A 17,909-nucleotide genomic window follows, 5' to 3' on the forward strand; every position below is an offset into this window, starting at 1 on the left:
ATAAACAATAGGATCAGCCAGGGTAATAAGAGTGCCGTGAGTCTTACCGAAAAGTTGCTGAGTGAACGCAAGGTAGAGAAGGGGCCCCCCAAGTGCAAGAAGTTATTCCCCACAAGGAGCCTGGTCCCAAGGCTACAAAAATTAACAAACATCTAGTACCTGCCAACCCCTTGGTCAGAATCAACTGCACCTTGCTTCTTCTGGTCTACTGTAGACACCTGTACCAACAGTGCCTGCTTTCTGATTGGGCCTGTGCACATACGTGTCAGCTACTAAACAACCTGCACATCAGAAGTCTGGTGCTCCAAAAATGCCAGGGTCACCCGGAAAAGCACCACTCCATCCTTAGAGCCCCCCAACTCCTCACCCTGTCTCCCAGGGCTGAGTCACTGAGATTCCAGCCAGCTGGCCGGCGCTAACCTTGGAAGTGCTTCTCCAAGTCCCCGCCTGCCGTGCCAGTCTCCTGGCCCTGCAGATGCTGGCTTGACAGGGGAGATAATGATGTTTTACCCTTCACTCACTCTTTTATCAGCCACACCGACAAGCCCAAACAGCACTCTGGTATGAGAAAACATGGGGGAATCTCAACTGAACTTGAACTGTGGTTATGCAACAAGGTCAAGGAATCCACCATGGTGGGAGGGTTTGGGGAGGGGTGGGAAGAATCCAAGTACCTATGAAACTGTGTCACATAATACAATGTAATTAATGAATTAAAAATAATAAATAAATAAATAAAAGACATAGTATAAAAAAAAAAGAAAAGAAAACACTCCCGCTGTGCTGCCACGTGCTCTGGACGCAGCCTGGTATCAGGTGACAGCCACCACGTGCTGCCCTCCTGTCAAATGACAGGGTGCACTCTCCCTGCCACACCCTCAGAGCTGTCTGCTTCCGCCTTTCAGATGACATACCCGTGAGCGGGCAACCACCTGCGGAGCACCCACTACCCTCCTGCTATGCAGACTTCCCCAAAGAAGAGGCCTTGCCCTGACCTTCTGCAGCGGTTTCCAAGGTCCATTACAAGGGTTAGGAGGACCAAGAGGGCCAGGGCAAAGGCAAACAGTGCTGTCTCAGAGGCAGATGCTTTGAGATGCTCCAACAAAATCTATAATCATTCACCTGTCTACTCAGAGAGTCTATTCAGAATCTACTGTGTCTTGAGTGGGTACTGGTAGGAGGGTGACAGACGTGGAGATGCCACAGCCAGGACCAAGTTCTTGCCCTCACAGGTCAGCTTCACACTACACAAGGCAGCGGCTCTGACAGTTTCTATAGAATCCTCAGGAAGCGGCATAACAGACGAGGAAAACAACCTTCTCAAAGCCAATGCACAAACTCAAGCCAACTGACCACCAGTCTGCACTTTCTCCACGACCTCTGCAAAGACAAGGAGGCAACAGGGTACCACCTGGCCTGAACCACACAATGAACAGACTCCTAGGCACCATCTCTAGAGGTAAAACACACAAATGGAAAACCCCAACCCCTAACCCAAAAGAAAGCACAGTCTGCAAAGAAAGACATGTAACCTACCATCATATAGCAGGAATAGTGATCACAGGGCAGCGCCTTGGTATAGTAGGTTAGCCTCCGCCTGTGGCACTGGCATCCCTATGGGTGCTGGTTCAAGTCCCAGTTGCTCCACTTTGATCCAGCTCCCTGACAATGTTCCTAGAAAAGCAGTGGAAGATGATCCAAGTCCTTGGCCCCTGTACCCATATAGGAGGCCTAGAAGAAGCTCCTAGCTCCTGGCTTTAGACCAATCCAGTCCCTGCTATTGCAGTCATTTGGGGAGTGAAGCAGCAGATGGAAGATCTGTCTCTCCTTCTCTCTTTATAATTCTGCCTTCCGAACAAAAATTAATAAATCTTTTTAAAAATTGATCATATTCAAATAGTGAGATATTTCTAAAAGAATACACCAGAAATAATAACTGACTCCAGACAGAAAAATCAGGGAATAAAAAAACACAGATATTGGGCCCAGCATGGTAGACTAGCAGCTAAAGTCCTTACCTTGCACATGCCAGGATCCCATAGGGGCGCCAGTTCATGTCCTGGCTGTCCCACTTCCCATCCAGCTCCCTGCCTGTGGCCTGGGAAAGCAGTCATGGACAACCCAAAGCCTTGGAACCCTGTACCTGTGTAGGAAACCTGGAAGAAGCTCCTGGCTCCTGGCTTAGGATTGGCTCAGTTCCGGCTGTTGCAGCCTCTTGAGCAGTGAACCAGCGCATGGAAGATCTTCCTCCTCTCTGTATATCCAACTTTCCAATAAAAATAAATTAAAAGCCTTTTTTTAAAAAGTTAAACATTACATATATAGTGCTTTAAAAAAAAACATAGACACTAGGGTCATTGCATGAGTTTCAAATATTTTCATCAGGTCACCTCAAGAAATGCCAAGGAAATGGTATTTAAGGGTACTTTTTTTTGGTACAAAAACTTCTTTTGAAATCCACACATGTGAGGGATCTTCATACAGTCCATGAAAAATTCATGTATGAAAAAATAATGCATGAATTTCAAAATTTCTTGAGCCAAAACAGATTTATCTTTTGTAAAGTCCATTTACTTCCACTTGAAAGATGGAATACAGAAAGAATCAGGGAGGACAGGAAGCAGAAACAAAGGGAGGACAGACCCTCTGGTCCACTGGTTCACTCCCTAAATGGCCATGACTGGTATAAACCAAAGCCAGAAGACCAGAATTCCACGTGCATCTTCCACGTTGGTACAAGGTCCCAAGCACTCGAGCCATCTTCTTCTGCTTTCCCAAGCACATTCACAAGAAGCTGGATCAGGAGCAGAACCACCAGGACCAGAACCTGCAGTCAAATGGGATGCAGGCATTGCAAGCAGCAGCTTAATCTACCATGCCACAACACCTGTCCCAAATTTATCTTCACATTTATCTATTTAAAGTACAAAAGAATATATTTTTTTATATCTATGAATGTATTTCTCATTAAATAACTTGAAAGAGGCAATCAGGGCAAATCCAGAGTATAAAAAATTCCACAGCACTGTAGCAGGTACAGCCACCCTCTAAGATGCCAGTACCCCACCTATCCACTGGTTCATATGCCAGCTCTACTTCCAAATCAGCTCCCTGCTGATGACCAAGCAAAAGCAGCAAAGGATAGCCAAGTGCTTGACCTCTGATCACCCACACAGGAGATCAGGCTGAGGCTGCTGCTTTTGCTGGCCCAGCAGTGGCTACCAAGGCCATGCGGAAAGTGAAAAAAAAAATGGAAAATTTCTTTCTCTCTCCCTCCCTCCCTTCCTCCCTCCTTCGCTTCTTCCCTCCCTCCCTCTTGCTCTCTGTAAGTCTGACTTTCAGAATAAATAAGTCTTTTTGCAAAGGGAAAAAAACCTACAGGATAAATTGTCTACTTTCTTTAATAAGAAAACAGCTAACCCCAAAAAAGAGAAGGGTAAATTTTAAAGGTTTTAAATGTATAGGAAATGTTAACTAAATTCTACACACACACACACACACTACCTGATTTGGATACAGATTTGGACAAACTAGAGACATTTCAGGCCAATAAAGGAAATTTTTTTAAAGATTTATTTATTTTTATTACAAAGTCAGATATACAGAGAGGAGGAGAGACAGAGAGGAAGATTTTCCGTCCGATGATTCGCTCCCCAAGTGAGCCGCAATGGCCAGTCCTGTGCCGATCCAAAGCCGGGAACCTGGAACCTCTTCCGGGTCTCCCACGCGGGTGCAGGGTCCCAAAGCTTTGGGCCGTCCTCGACTGCTTTCCCAGGCCACAAGCAGGGAGTTGGATGGGAAATGGAGCTGCCGGGATTAGAACCGGCAGCCCATATGGGATCCCGGCGCGTTCAAGGCGAGGACTTTAGCCACTAGGCCACGACGCCGGGCCCAATAAAAGAAATTTAAACATGGGCTAATTTTGTTAGATGTGACTACAGTTAAGTTTTTTTTTAAGTTTTTTTTTTTAAGCTTCTTACCTATTGATAGATCTAGCCTCATGTGCTTACAGATGAAACAATGCATTTAATTATTTCAGGAAAATAATAATAATAATAAATAAATGACACCATGAGTAGGGCCAATACATGGGCAATGTGCTGGTAATTTCTGAAGCTGGAAGACAGTTCCCTGGGCTCATTTAACTATTCTATCATTGTGGATGACTGGAATTTCCATAAGGAAGAGTCTATATAAAAACATAAAAAGTAATTATTCCATCCTCAAAGGTTGCCTGAGAAGGAAAGCATAGTGGAGAGGGGGAGAGAGGGGATATTTAAGTGATCTAAAAGCATGAGTAAGAATATTCTAAGAAGCACAGGGCATCCCAGGCTGGGAGAAATGCCTAGGCAGACCAGTCTACCAACAGAACTCTCTGGAAGAGCCAAAACAGTCTTCACTTAAAACTCAACTAACACCCCAAAAACGCCTCTTGTCGATCCCCCAACTCTTGGGGGTATGCAGACATCACAACCACACCAACCTCCCTGTTGCCAGGGAGGAGAAAGAACAGAAGCCACAGCTCCACTCAGAGGCCTACAAAAAGCCCCAAGGTGGCCTTCAGGTAGGACAGCAATTAACCTCTTTCAGCTGGGTTTTGCTGACTAAGCTGACTGGAAGCCAGCTAAGGTACCTCGGGGACAAAGCCTTCATCCCGCCTGAGTCATCCCAGTCATCTGCACTGCCCAGAAACACACACACCGGCCTCCCCAGCAGCACCTTGCAGATGAACAGCCTCAGTGCCCTGGAATCCACCTTGATGTCAATCTAGTGGCCCTTCTCATTGGCACTGAACTACCTCAGCATGAAGGGATAGGTGGTCCTTCCCTCCTTCCTTCCAAGGCCCCAGTCAGCCAAGGGTCCAAGGGCCTCAGGCTTAACCAGGATTCTGCCCTTAGCCTATCGCCAGGTGCCTACCAAAATCCTATTGGCTAGGCAGCCACCCAGCCAAAGTGGGTCCCATTGTTCCCGTACCTTGGATCGAAGCTGCAAATATTCCTCTGAGCCATATGGGACACTCCTAAGGGACGTGAGATAGTCGTAACTGATGGCAGCCGTCTGTGGACCAGAGAGCACAGAGCTTACCACCTGGATACCCAGTACAACTCCTCCACCCCAGCCTTGCCCACACAGGCTGCCAAAGTCATGCTCAAGCTGTTCCCCAAATGAGACCACTTACCGTAGCCACGGCTCTGCCCACCCGGATGGCACCGAAATCATTAGGGTCCAAGTACTTGTTACTATAGAGGTAGATGCCAGAGGCAGCAAGAGCCATGCCGGTCCATGAAGCAAGCTTGAGGACCTTTCTGGCCATGTTCCCAGACCCTGTAGCAGAAAGCAAAGTGGAGAAAGGCTGGTGGTTATGGTCTCCTAATCCAACTGAGATTCAAATTCCAGCTCCATCACTCACAGATCGTTAGCCCTGAGAGTCTCGTGAGTAAAAGAAGAGAACAACCTCAAAACTGTTAGGACTTGATGAGACTGGACACGTGCAGTGGTCAGCACAGCACTAGGCACACACAGCCAACACACTGGGCCAGGCGCTGCGCTACACATGGGGACAGAGGAAACAACCCAAGTTCTTACCCTACCTGTTCTGCTCCTATTTCTTTCCTTTCATTACTCTCTCTGAACTCATATCTTCTTTTATAAGGGGGGGGGGGAAGATGTATTTACTTATTTGAAAGGCAGAGTTAACGAGAAAGAAAATGAAAGACAGAGAGAGAGCTTCTATCCACTGGTTCGTTGCCCAAAAAGCAGCAATGCGCAGGGCCAGGCCAGGCCAAACCAAGAGCATCTTCAAAGTCTCCCATGTGGATGTAGGGAACCAAGCACTCCGCTCACCTTCCACTGCTTTCTCAGGACATGAGCAGGGACTGGATCACAAGTGGAGAAGCAGGAACTTGAAATGATGTCCATATGAGATGTCACCACTGTAGGAGATGGCTTAACCTGCTACACCACAGCACTAGCCCCGGGAACTCGGCATTTTCTGTGATTTTTTTTTTTAAGATTTATTTAGTTTTCTTGGAAAATCAGATATACAAGAGGAAAGACAGAGAGGAAGATCTTCCATTCGCTGATTCACTCCCCAAGTGGCCGCAATGGCTGGAGCTGCACAATCCAAAGCAAGCAGCCTCCTCTGGGTCTCCCACATGCGTGCAGGGTCCCAGGGGCTTTGGGCCGTCCTCAACTGCTTTCCCAGGCCTCAAGCAGGGAGTTGGATGGGAAGCGGAGCGGCCAGGATTAGAACTGGCGCCTATATGGGATCCCGGCATGCGCACTTTAGTCACTAGGCCACTGTGCGGGGCCCTATGATTTGTTATTATTCCCTTTACAGGCTTCCTTTCTTAATTCAGCATTTCTAAAGCATGGCTTGAGAAACATCTGAAAAAAATACCTGCTTGGGTCCATTTCAGAATGCCCAGAGATTACCACATGGCCCACTGAACTCTGAGGCTGCACCCAGTAATCTGCAATTTTTAATAATAGACAATTTTTACATAAGTTGAAAGAAACATGGGTTAAGTATACTAATCTGAAAGTGTAAAATCTGAAACACCAACAGCATGCCACAGTGGAAAATTCCATATCATGAAACCTTGTTTCAGGCACAGCATTATAAAAAATACTGTATAAAATGACTTTCAGGCTTTGTGTATAAAGTGTATATGAAGCATATATGAATTTCATGTTTAGATTTGAGTTCCATCCCCAAGATATCTCCATGCAAACATACCAAAACCCAAAACACTTGTGGGCCCTGCAAATTTCAGATAATGGACACCCAACCTAGATTTTCTCTTTAATTATGCTTCAGGGCCAGCATTAAGGCATAATAACTTAGGGCACTGCCTGCAATGCCAGTACCCCAAATGGGTGCCAGCTGAAGTCCTGGCTGCTCCACTTCCAACCCAGCTACCTGTTAATGTTTCTGAGAAAACAGCGGCAGATGGCCCAAGTGCTTACATCCTGGCACCCACAGGGGAGACCTGGAGGAAGCTCCCAGCCCCTGACTTTCGCTTGGCCCTGGCCCAGCCCCAGCTGTTGCAGCCAGCTGGGAAATGAACCAGAGGTTGGAAGATCTCTCCTATCAGGGTCTCCTGTCCCGCGGAAGAAATCACCCGACATTCCAGGCTCTGTTTCATGAGGCACTTCATTCTTCCAACCGGTCCGTTTCCCAGCCGGTCGACTCTACTTCTTCCTTCTTCTTCCGTTTCTCTTCCTTCTCTCTGCTTCATTCCCCAGTCTCCTCGTCGCCCCCCAGTCTTCTTCTGTCTGTCCGTCCCAGTCGTGCCCTGTCCTCCGTCCCTGTCAGTCCGTCTCTCCGTCTCTTTTCTTCTTCCTGTCCTTATTCCTGAAACTCCCACCGCTTATATACAATCCTAATCCAATCAGCTTAAAGGTCACCAATGCACGCAGCAGGCACGCCAATCATAACTCTGATCACACGCAGCACACGCACCAGGCATGATGCTACAGGCCAATCAGAATGCACTTCCCGAAACCTGTTTACCGCCAAGCTCCGAGAGGAGGAACGGTCTCAGCACCATCTTAGGGCAGGCCACATGTGCAGTGCTCCCAACACTGTCCTCTCTTGCTTTCTCTCTCTCCCTCTTTCAAATAGATAAATAATGTCTTTAAAGAGAAAGGGGGGTGGATCCCTGTGTTCAACATCCTCAGAGAAACCATCTTCCCTCACAGGCCTGCTCAGCCCACCCTAATCGGACTGTAGCTATTCCACAAGTACAACTGCAATAATGTTTTTCCAATTCTTTTTTATTTGAAAGGGAGAGAGAGAGAGAGACAAAGTCAGACAGAGCTCTTCCATCCACTGATTCATTCCATAAATGCCTGCAACAGCCTAGGCCATACAGGGTGAAGTGAGGAGCCAGGGATGTCACCTAGACCTTCCAAGTGGGCAGCAGAGACTTGAGAACTTGAGCCATCCCCTGCTGCTCCCCAGGGCTTACCTAACAGGAAGCTGGAACTGTGAGTGGAGCAGAGACTCAAACTCAGACTGCATGCGGGTGTTCCAAGAAGGTCTCAACCTCTGCACCAAACACTCATGCCAACAATTACTTGAAAGAAATAATTTAAGAAATAAATTAAGAAACTCCTGGGATTAGCTTCTATGTCCTCAAAAAGGCAACTGTAACACTGCCCATTTTTAGATTGGGTAGAATTATTTTTATTAGCTAAGATGAAGAAACAACTTAAGGATCTTCCATCAAGAAATTCTGAGAGGTAAATGTGGCACAACGGATTAAGGCATCACTTGGAATACTTGCAACCCATGCAGAAGAATCGGCTCCAATTACGGCTCTTCTATTCTGATCCAGTCTCTCACTAATGTGAGACAGGAAAGGCAGCAAGAGGCTGGCCCAAATACTTGGGCCCTCACCACCTGTATGAAAGAACTGCATGGAAGTCCTTTCTCCCAAATTCAAACCTGTCCAAGCTGTTGCAAGCATTTGGGGAGTGAGCCAGTGGGGGCGGGGAGGGAAATGGGCTTTTTTATAGGTAGTAACATGCCTTTTCCCTACAGCAGAGGCCAAATTTGGGCCAGTGCATTGGCTCAACTAGTTAATCCTCCATCTCCAAGCACAGCATCCCATATGGGTACCAGTTCGTGCCCCAGCTTCTCCACTTCCCATCCAATTTCCCTGCCATGGCCTGGAAAATCAGTAGAAGATAGTACAAGCGCCTGAGATGCTGCACCCACGTGTGAGACCCAGAAGAAGCTCCTGGCTCCTGGCTTCGGATCAGCTCCACTCCAGCCATTGCAGCCACTTGTGCAATGAACCAACAGATGGAAGATCTTTCTCTGTTTCTCTTTTCTATAAAATTTGTCTTTCCAATAAAAATAAAATAAATCCTTAAAAGGAAATAAATGGCCAAATCTGCTCTGGAGCACTGCTAGGAGACAGTCAACTCTGCATCTTGTTCCTGATCTAAAAATAAATTAAAGTGGATGTGTATGTGGCATAAAGCTGACTCTCACAACAACCAGGTAATTGTGAAGACGCCAATACACTCTTGCTGCTTTCTTTCCTTCATTTGTGAAATGGGAACTGTAGCACTTCCCATCAGAGTGATCAAAAGATTAACTGGGGACCCAGCTCCGCACCCAACTCCGTTTCCTGTTATGTACACCCTGGGAGGCAGTGTGATGGCTCAAGCAGCTAGGTCCCTGCTACCCGTGTGGGAAAGCTGAAAAGAATTCCTGGCTTTAGCCTGGTCCCATCCCAGTTGCTGTGGGCATTTGGGAAGTGAGCCAGCGGATGGCAGATTACCTCTGTTTCTACCCAGCTCCCTGTCTTGCCATTAAAAAAAAAAAAATTCATGAATTGAAATTTTTAAAAAAGGAAGGAAATCTTCCTACCCAGCCTCATTGTGCCATTACTGAACGGGCCAAGGGTCATTCTGGACAGAGCATTTAGCAGTTGAAAGCATACACTCTGAAGCCCTTGGACAGCAGTGTGAGCCTTGGCACAGCCATGTACACTCTGGCTGATGGCAGGAAAGCAGCTCCATCATTCTTTGCCCCTGTCTACAAAAGGGGCACTGTGACCAGCAGTCCCTTCCTGATGGAGTGACAAGGACAAACCACAGAACACGTTTAGCAAAGGGCCACCTGCTTATACAGTCAGGACTCAATGCTGGCTCTCACCATCGCCCTCCACAGTAACCACCATCGTGCCCTCACCCAACACTGGGCATTGGCAAATGGCTCCCTGCCTCTCCAAGCCCAGAGGAATCCTGCAGGCCACACCTGCAGCCTGCTAGCAGCCCCTCACCTGGCCCCACCTTCACCGCTGGCAGCAGCCTGGGCCTACAGTACTTCCTGGTGTTGAAACGGGCAACAGGTTCAGATCACCCTCTGCTTTGCTTCACGCAGAATTGGCAGTGCCCCGAGAAACTCCTTACACACCTCCCTTCCTCAGAACCCTCAGCGCCAGGAGGAGCGCTCCAGGGACCTTCCTGCGTGGCATCCAGGGTAGCTCACATTCAGGGTTGTATAGGATCCAGCCTCTGCAGCAGGGAGATCCCTGGTTCAGCTGCTCATTTTAAGCAAGGGCAAGACAGGAACACCATAAGAAAGATACAGAGGTGGCCGGTGCTGTGGCACAGTGGACCAAGCTGCAGGCTGCAATGGCCTCCACCCTTGTCAGAGCCCTAGTAAGAGTCCTGGCTGCCCTGCTTCAAACCCAGTTTCCAGCCACCACAACCAGGAAAGCAGTAAAGAGGTGGAACAAGTACTTTGACCCGTGTCATCCACAGGGGAGACTCAGAAGGAGTCCCCAGCCCATGGATAAACTACAGCCCACAAGGCCTGTGCAGAGCCAGTAACACAGGTCCCCAGGTGTAAATCACCTCTTCTGGGCTACTGATTCAACAGCTGTCCTCCAGGCTGATGCAATGGCTTAACCAGCTAACCTTCCATCTCAAACGCCAACTTCCCATATGGGTGCCTGCTTATGCTCCAGTTGCTCCACTTCCTATCCAGCTCCCTGCTTGTAGCCTGGGAAAGCAGCAAAGAATGGCTCAGGTCCTTGGACCCCTACACCCACATGGGAGACCTGGAAGAAGCTCCAGGCTCCTGGCTTCAGATCAGCTCAGCTCTGGCCATTGCAGCCATTTGTGGGGTAAACCAATGGATGCAAGAACTTTTTTCCTCTGTCTCTCTTTCTCTCTGTAAATCTATATTTCCAATAAAAATAAGTAAATCTTAGGAAAAAGGGAGGGAGCCCTGCCTTAGCCGAGTCCTTGCCTTGCATGCACTGGGATCCCATATGAGTGCCGGTTTGTGTCCCAGCAGCTCCACTTCCCATCCAGCGCCCTGCTTGTGGCCTGGGAAAGCAGTCTAGAATGGCCCAAAGCCTTGGGACCCTGTACCTGCGTGGAAGACCTGGAAGAGGGTCCTGGCTCCTGGCTTTGGATCAGCTCAGCTCCGGCCATTGTGACCACTTGGGGAGTGAAACCAGCGCATGGAAGATCTTTCTTTCTTTCTCTCTTTCTCTGTAAATCTCCCTTTCCAAGAAAAATAAATAAATCTTCAAAAAAAAATTGCCATCCCCATGAACATCACCCAACAACACCTCCCAGCTTAGGTCCCCCTCAATGCTATGCTCCCAGGCGTGTCCCCTGTAAGCAACAAGACCACCTCTAGTCTGGAGACAGCCTCTGACGACAGCGGTGGCAGCAAAGCTGACATGCCCATGACCCAGTTTTCACGCAAATGCCCTGTGTCACAGAAGAAGGAAAAATTGAAATACATAAAATAGAAGATATTAGAAGCCAACCAGTGTCTCAGAAGACTGGTCCTGGAGTTTTCCATAAGGTGTCAGTGAGTCTTTAACATGCAAATGAGCTGCTCCCCTCCGGGTATTTTAAAGACCCTGTCAGGCGTGAAATACGGTTTGTCTGCTGTCGATGAAAAACACCTTTCCTTAGGAAGCCCTTTGCTAATGAATCACCTGCCCTGGTCTGTTTACTTGTCTTTTTGACTTTCACCTGGGTCACCCCAGCCACCAGCACATGGCTTTACAGAGCCTCCTAACCATCAGATCACACTGCTGCAGCAACAAGCTCATGGCACCGGACAGCCCACAAAAACCAGTCAGGTGAGACAAATGTCACCATCCCCAGATTCAAACAGGACACCAAAGGGGCAGGAAAAGGAAAGGATTTGCTCTCCTTGGCTCAGTTCAAGAGAGGACCAAATCAGAGTTTGTTCAACCCTACTCTCAATTTATAGCACGTGACCTCTGTGGTGGAGACACTTGGACCCCATATACTAAGAGTCTTGCTCTCCTTCAGGAATGCATTTGCGACAGCCAGCTGAGGGCAAGGACTGATTTCTGACCCGCAGACACACCCAAACAGCACCAGGCACATGGATGGTGCTCTCTGGAGTCCTGGAGCTGTCATAAGATCCACCCACGTGTCCCACGGGCGACAATCCAGGACAGACTGCAAAGGTGACATGGCTGGTTGTTAAAGGAAACACCTCCTGCCGGGGAGGCATGGAACCAGGCCACAGAGGAGTCTGGGCCTCCTGCAAGCTGCAAGTTGATGGACACAGTTACATCCACTTCTACAGAATCAAATGGAAAATCAAGCACTTAACGTTTACAGTGGTCCATGTGTGGCTAGGCCTTCTCAGGGCTCACCCAAACACAGCTCCCCCTACTCCAGCCTGAAATCACTCCTCACTCCACACTCCACACTTAGGGAGAATTGCTACAAAGATAAGGCACTTGGGCATTTAGCTACATTACTCCAAGCACAAGCCCCTTCTCATTTCCTAGACAGTTACCCAAAGAAGCGTCATTTTTTCCCCTCTCTGGACTATCCCCAAGCCTAAAGAGACCCAAGAGTAACCATGGAGTGAGCAGGTCACCTGATCACTGATGAACAGAAAAAACAAACAAGGTGGATGATGCCATCACACTAAATCAACGCCCAGGGACCATGCAGTCTGCCCCACCCTGCAGAGAACAGTGCAGCCCAAGGCCAGACACAAGGCTCAACCATGCTCTGTCTACTGTGACAGCCAACAGGGGTTCAACCGATATTGATTAAACAAAAGAGTCTCTGACCAAGGCGAGGGTTCCAAGTAGATGAGGAAAACAAATCTCACCCAGGCAAAGGAAAGAAATTCTGCATTCAGGGCCTGGCGCCATGGCCTAGCGGCTAAAGTCCTCGCCTTGAACACGCCAGGATCCCATATGGGTGCCGGTTCTAATCCCGGCAGCTCCACTTCCCATCCAGCTCCCTGCTTGTGGCCTGGGAAGGCAGTCGAGGACAGCCCAGAGCACTGGGACCCTGCATCAGCATGGGAGGGGATGAGTGGCTGAACCAAGCACAACCTCTAAGTCCCCTGACTGACAAGAACTTGTAAATACACCAGAGAGGAATAAGAGGTAAATTCTCCTAGCAGAGAATGGATTTCACATCCATGATGCCTGTTGTTAAATGGGCAACACATAATGACACGGTAAGATGAAACATGGGGGCCGACACTGTGGCTTAGTGCGTTAAGCTGCTAACCACAACTTTAGCATTACCAGGGTTCATGTCCCAGCTACTCCTCTTCTGATCCAACTTCCTGCTAATACAATCGGAGAGCAAGAGAAGATGGCCCAAGTCCATAGGCCCCTGACACCCAAGGGGAGACTAAAATGGAATTCCAGTGAACTGAAACCAGTTAATGGAGGATCTCTTTCTGTTTTTCTGTCACTTGCCTTTCAAATAAATAAATTATATACATGTATCTATAAAAACCCAGAAAAAAAAATAACACGTGTAAATTGATGAAAACCTACACAGAAAGCAACGGGGATTGTGTGTGCACACACGCACAAGTTTACTAGAAAGACCAAAGCAAAACTGGCAAACCGGGACCAAACGGCCGACAGGCAGCTGTGACCAGTTCGCACAGGCTTTTGTTGGAGTTTTTCAGTTTTTGGTTTTTGCGGGTTTTTTTTTCCTGCAATTCTCAAAATAGAATTCCCAGACCAGGGGGTTCTCTGCAGCGGCTGGGCGTAATGTCAAAAGTGCAAATTCTCTGCTGAAACATCCGGTGGGAGCCAGCCTTCTGCGCTCAGTCAAACCCTTGCGGCGATTTCTGAGAATTACTGCGACAGAAAAGGAAGGCACAGATAAAGTTTAACTTCAATTCCACAAATATTTCCTGAGCACCCATTAAGGGCCATGCACCATGGAAATGATCAATAAATACTTGTTGAGTGACTTCCCAAAACAAACGCCTCTCCATCGTGAGAGCTGCGCTCCATTCGCCAGCTGTCCTCGGCACGCTTGCATGCCACCCTAGAGAAGGAAGCAATAGCCTAGAGCACCTGGCAAGCCCAGGTAGAGGATAGCTGCACCGTCCCCTAGGGCCGCCCAAACGTCGGCTGCAAGCCCAGCCGGCTCGCCCTGGAGCCCATTGGATCCCTGGGTGACGGCGCCTGCGCCGCCCCCTGCGCTCCTCCTCCCGTTCCGCCCACTCGAGTGCCCACAAGGCTGGGGCACCAGGCGCCAGGCCGCCAGCTCCAGGGTCAAGCTGGACGGTCACTGCGGAGGGGCGCGGCCTGCGAGCCGCCCGACCGCGTGCGCGCGGGGCTCCGGTGACAAGGTCACGGGCCGGGGTTCCCTCCCGAGTCCCCAGCCGGCTGGCGAGCCCGAGCGCCTCCGGTGCGTCCAGGCTGCCTCTCCCGCACCGGCAAAGAGCCGGAGCCGAGGCCCGCGCCCCTACTCACCTGCAGGGAGGCACAACCGTGGCGTGCGGCCTGTCACCACAGCCCGGTAGCAGGCGGCTCTCCTGGAGCAGTGCTCCCCGGCCCGCGGATCGCGCTCTGGGCAGCCGGCGCCGCGTCGCCTGCCGGGACTTGTAGTTTTCGTTGGTCCCGCAGGCCAGGCCCTTGGAGAGCCCGTGCGCTCTCGGAGGCTTGCGGTTTCCCTCATTTCTTTGCCGGGGTTTCGACCCAGGAATCTTCCCGCGACCCTTTTTAGAAGAGTCATATTGGTGAAGGAAAAATTGGGCTCTTGTAGATTTTTCTTTTTTAATGACAGTTCTTGCCACTTCATTCTCGAATGCCTACCATAAGCCAGGTAGCCAGAAACTCCAGCTGGGTTTCCCACGAGGGTGTCCGGGATGCGCTGCATCCTCAGGGTGCACCTCGGAGGGAAGCTGGGCTAGCACGCAGAGCGGCGGCTCTAATGGGGAATGCCAGCGCTCCAACTAGCCGCTTAACCACTTCATCAGTGGCCAGCCCGGGATGTGTAGATTTGCAACGAAGTATTAGGAGGAGCAGGCAAAGAAAAAAATTACTCACGGTGGCTGAGCGGTAAGAATCTGGTGGGTGAGCAGAGTGGTGCTCAGCCTTCGTTCATTGGCCTGCGTTTCTGCAGTTACAGGTGTACTAACACGTTCATCAATCACCCGCTGAGTCTGTAGCTATCCCTTGAGGTACTCCCTTTCTGGAGGAACAAAGAGGAAATAAGCGATCTGTCTATTGATTCAAGGTCATTCCAATGGAATGTTCCCCTTTTTGGGCCCTGTACCTTCACAAACTCATCTAAAATTTAGGACAAGAACAGGCCTATGGCACAGCAGCTACGCCTCAGTCTGCAAATCCCATATCCCACATCTGAATGCCACTCGTTGGAGTCCTGGATACCCTGCTTCCCATCCACCATCCCACTGATTCTGCCTGGGAAGATAGTAACATGTGACCCACGTGATTAGGTCGCTGCTACCCAAATGGACATACACAGAGGATGTTCTAGGGCCCTGGCTTGACCCTAGCTGATGCGACCATTGGAGGAGTAAACTAGAAGAGGGAACATCCATCTCGCGCTGTCTCTCCCTCTCTAGCACTCTGCCTGTCAAAATACATCTTTTTTAATATGTATTTACATATAATTAGTAATGACAATCAAAGGGTAAACTTAAGCCAAAATATTCCTAAAGAATAATATACTTAAGGGCCCGGCACGGTAGCCTAGCGGCTCAAGTCCTCACCTTGAACACACACCCCGGGATCCCATATGGGAGCCGGTTCTAATCCTGGCAGCTCTACTTCCCATCCAGCTCCCTGCTTGTGGCCTGAGAAAGCAGTCGGGGATGGCCCAAAGCCTTGGGACCCTGAACCCATGTGGGAGATCCGGAAGAGGATCTGGGCTACTGGCTTCGGTCGGTGCAGCACTGGCTGTGGCAGTCACTTGGGGAGTGAATCATCGGACGGAAGCTATTCCTCTCTGTATATCTGACTTTTCAATAAAAATAAATAAATCTTTTTAAAAAGAATAATATACTTCAAGGACCAGCTCTTTCACAATCAACATGAACTATCAAGCTATGACAATTGAGGCCAGGTAATATTGGGGATACTGACAAAGAAGAAGTATCCTCAATACTAGAGGGCCAAGAAGCAGACCCGGGCATCTATTGAATTTTGTGTCTAACAGGGCTGCCACTATATATGTATATATACACATTTATAAATGTGTATATATACATATATATATACACACACACACATTTTTATACTACATATGCTTATATATGCACATACATATACATATGTATTTAGATTTATTTAAAACTCAGAGTTGTAGAGGAAGGAAATGACAAAGAAAGAAGTCCTCCATCTGCTGCTGCTTTGTTCCTGAGATGGCTCCAATGGCCAGAGGTGGGTCAGGCCAGGAGTCAGGAGCTTCCTCAAGTTCTCTCATGAGGGTGGCAGGGCCCAAACACTTGGGCTGTCTTGCACTGTTTTTCCCAAGCCAGTAGCAGAGAGCAGCCATAACTCCACCAGTGCCAATATGGATGCCAGTGCAGCAGCCAGCTGCTGTACCAGCTGCACCACAATGATGACGCCAGAACTGCCACTATACCATTCAAGTACACAACTTGCAGGCAATAGAGCAAAAAAATTAATAACTTCCTGCTGGGGTGAGAGTATAACTACAGCTATGAGCAAATTAGTACAGGAATACAAGGGCACAAGGGAAGCATTGATTCTGAAATACTCTGTAAACCAAGAATCGATTCATAGGCCGGGAATCGAACACTGAACAGGAGCTCCCCAGGAGAAGGGTTTTGGGGGAGCTGGCAAAGTTATGTAAAAAAAGCATACAGCTGCCACAGAATACAATAAAGAAAAAAAGATAGCTAAATTAGATGTGTAAGTCTGAAAACCACATCTAAAAGTTTACTATAGATATTATAATTAAACATTGGGTTTAACTGTGAAATTGTTCCTAGGAGGCCAGCAGTTAGCCCTTGGGGAAAGGTGAGAGTGCTTTCACATTCTTTGCCTCTTTGTACTATCTGAATTGTATACAATGAGTATGCAAACTTTTGTATTAAAAAGCACATAAAGCTCTTTCATTTAGGCTTCCAATTCAGTATGGTAGATGGAATAAACCCTTTGAGATGCAGTCCTTGGGTCAGCTGTTTGCTATAGCCAGTAAGATGTCACTGAGGACATCTCCATCACATATCCAAGTGCATGGGTTCAAGTCCTGGCTCCACTTCATTTTTATTTTTAATTTGGGGGGGTGGTTGAAGATGTATTTATTTTCATTGGAAAGGCAGATTTACAGAGAAAGAGAGACAGAAGGCTTTTCCATCCACTGGTTCACTCCCTAAATAACCACAACAGCCAGAATTGAGCCAATCTGAAGCCAGGATCTTCTTCCGGGTCTCCCACGGGTTGCAGGGTCCCAAGGCTTTGGGCCATTCTCTACTGCTCTCCCAGGCCACAAGCAGGAAGTTGAATGGACAGTAGAGCAGCCGGGACATGAAGCAATGCCCGTATGGGATGCCTATGCTTGGAGGTGGAAGATTAGCCAGTTAAGCAGATGTGCTGGCCCCAACTGTTGTAAGAATTTGGGGAATAAAACATGGATGGACAATCTCTGCCTATCTGTCTTGGCCTTCAAAAAAATTCTTTTCTTTAAAAAAATAAGACAAAATAAAAATGAGACTGACATTGTGAGACAGCAGGTTAAGCCACCACATTTGCAACACCAGCTTCCCATATGGGCGCTGGTTCAATTCCTGGATGCTCCACTTTGGATCTGGCCCCCTAATAGTACACCTTGGAAAAGTAGCAGATGGCCCAAGTGCTTGAGTCCTGTACCCACATGGGAAACCTAGAGGTAGTTTCTGTTTCCTGTCTCTGGTCTGGCCCAACCCTAGCTTATAGTGACCATCCAGGGAGTGAAACAGCAGATGAAAGATTCGCTCGCTCGCTCTCTTTTTCTCTCCCTTTGGCCAGAGCTCAACTAACCCAAAGCCAGGAACTGGGAGCCAGGAAGTGGAAGGGAAGTGGAACAGCTAGAATATGAAGCAGTGCCAGGAAGGAATTTAAAAAGGTTAGGACAAGGCTTAG

General features: G+C 48.5%; 1 protein-coding gene across 3 annotated transcripts in view; it reads right to left on the reverse strand.

Annotated features, from left to right (window-relative positions):
- The window catches only part of ADCK1 (aarF domain containing kinase 1), a 101,192-nt gene extending 86,752 nt beyond the window's left edge, over window positions 1-14,440 (reverse strand). For 2 of the 3 annotated variants that reach the window (XM_058655377.1, XM_004584574.2), the window contains exons 1-3: window positions 14,268-14,437; window positions 5,180-5,325; window positions 4,975-5,058 (exon numbers count right to left, since the gene is read on the reverse strand). In XM_058655377.1, the coding sequence (XP_058511360.1) occupies window positions 4,975-5,058; window positions 5,180-5,314 (219 nt within the window). In that variant the 5' untranslated portion in view covers window positions 5,315-5,325; window positions 14,268-14,437. Of the gene's footprint in view, window positions 1-4,917; window positions 5,059-5,179; window positions 5,326-14,267 lie in introns of all 3 variants that reach the window. The other variant, XM_058655376.1, reaches the window with a different exon arrangement.
- Between the last annotated feature and the right edge of the window lie 3,469 nt (window positions 14,441-17,909).

Source organism: Ochotona princeps, chromosome 26 (genome assembly GCF_030435755.1).
Source record: "Ochotona princeps isolate mOchPri1 chromosome 26, mOchPri1.hap1, whole genome shotgun sequence".
NCBI lineage: Eukaryota > Metazoa > Chordata > Mammalia > Lagomorpha > Ochotonidae > Ochotona > Ochotona princeps.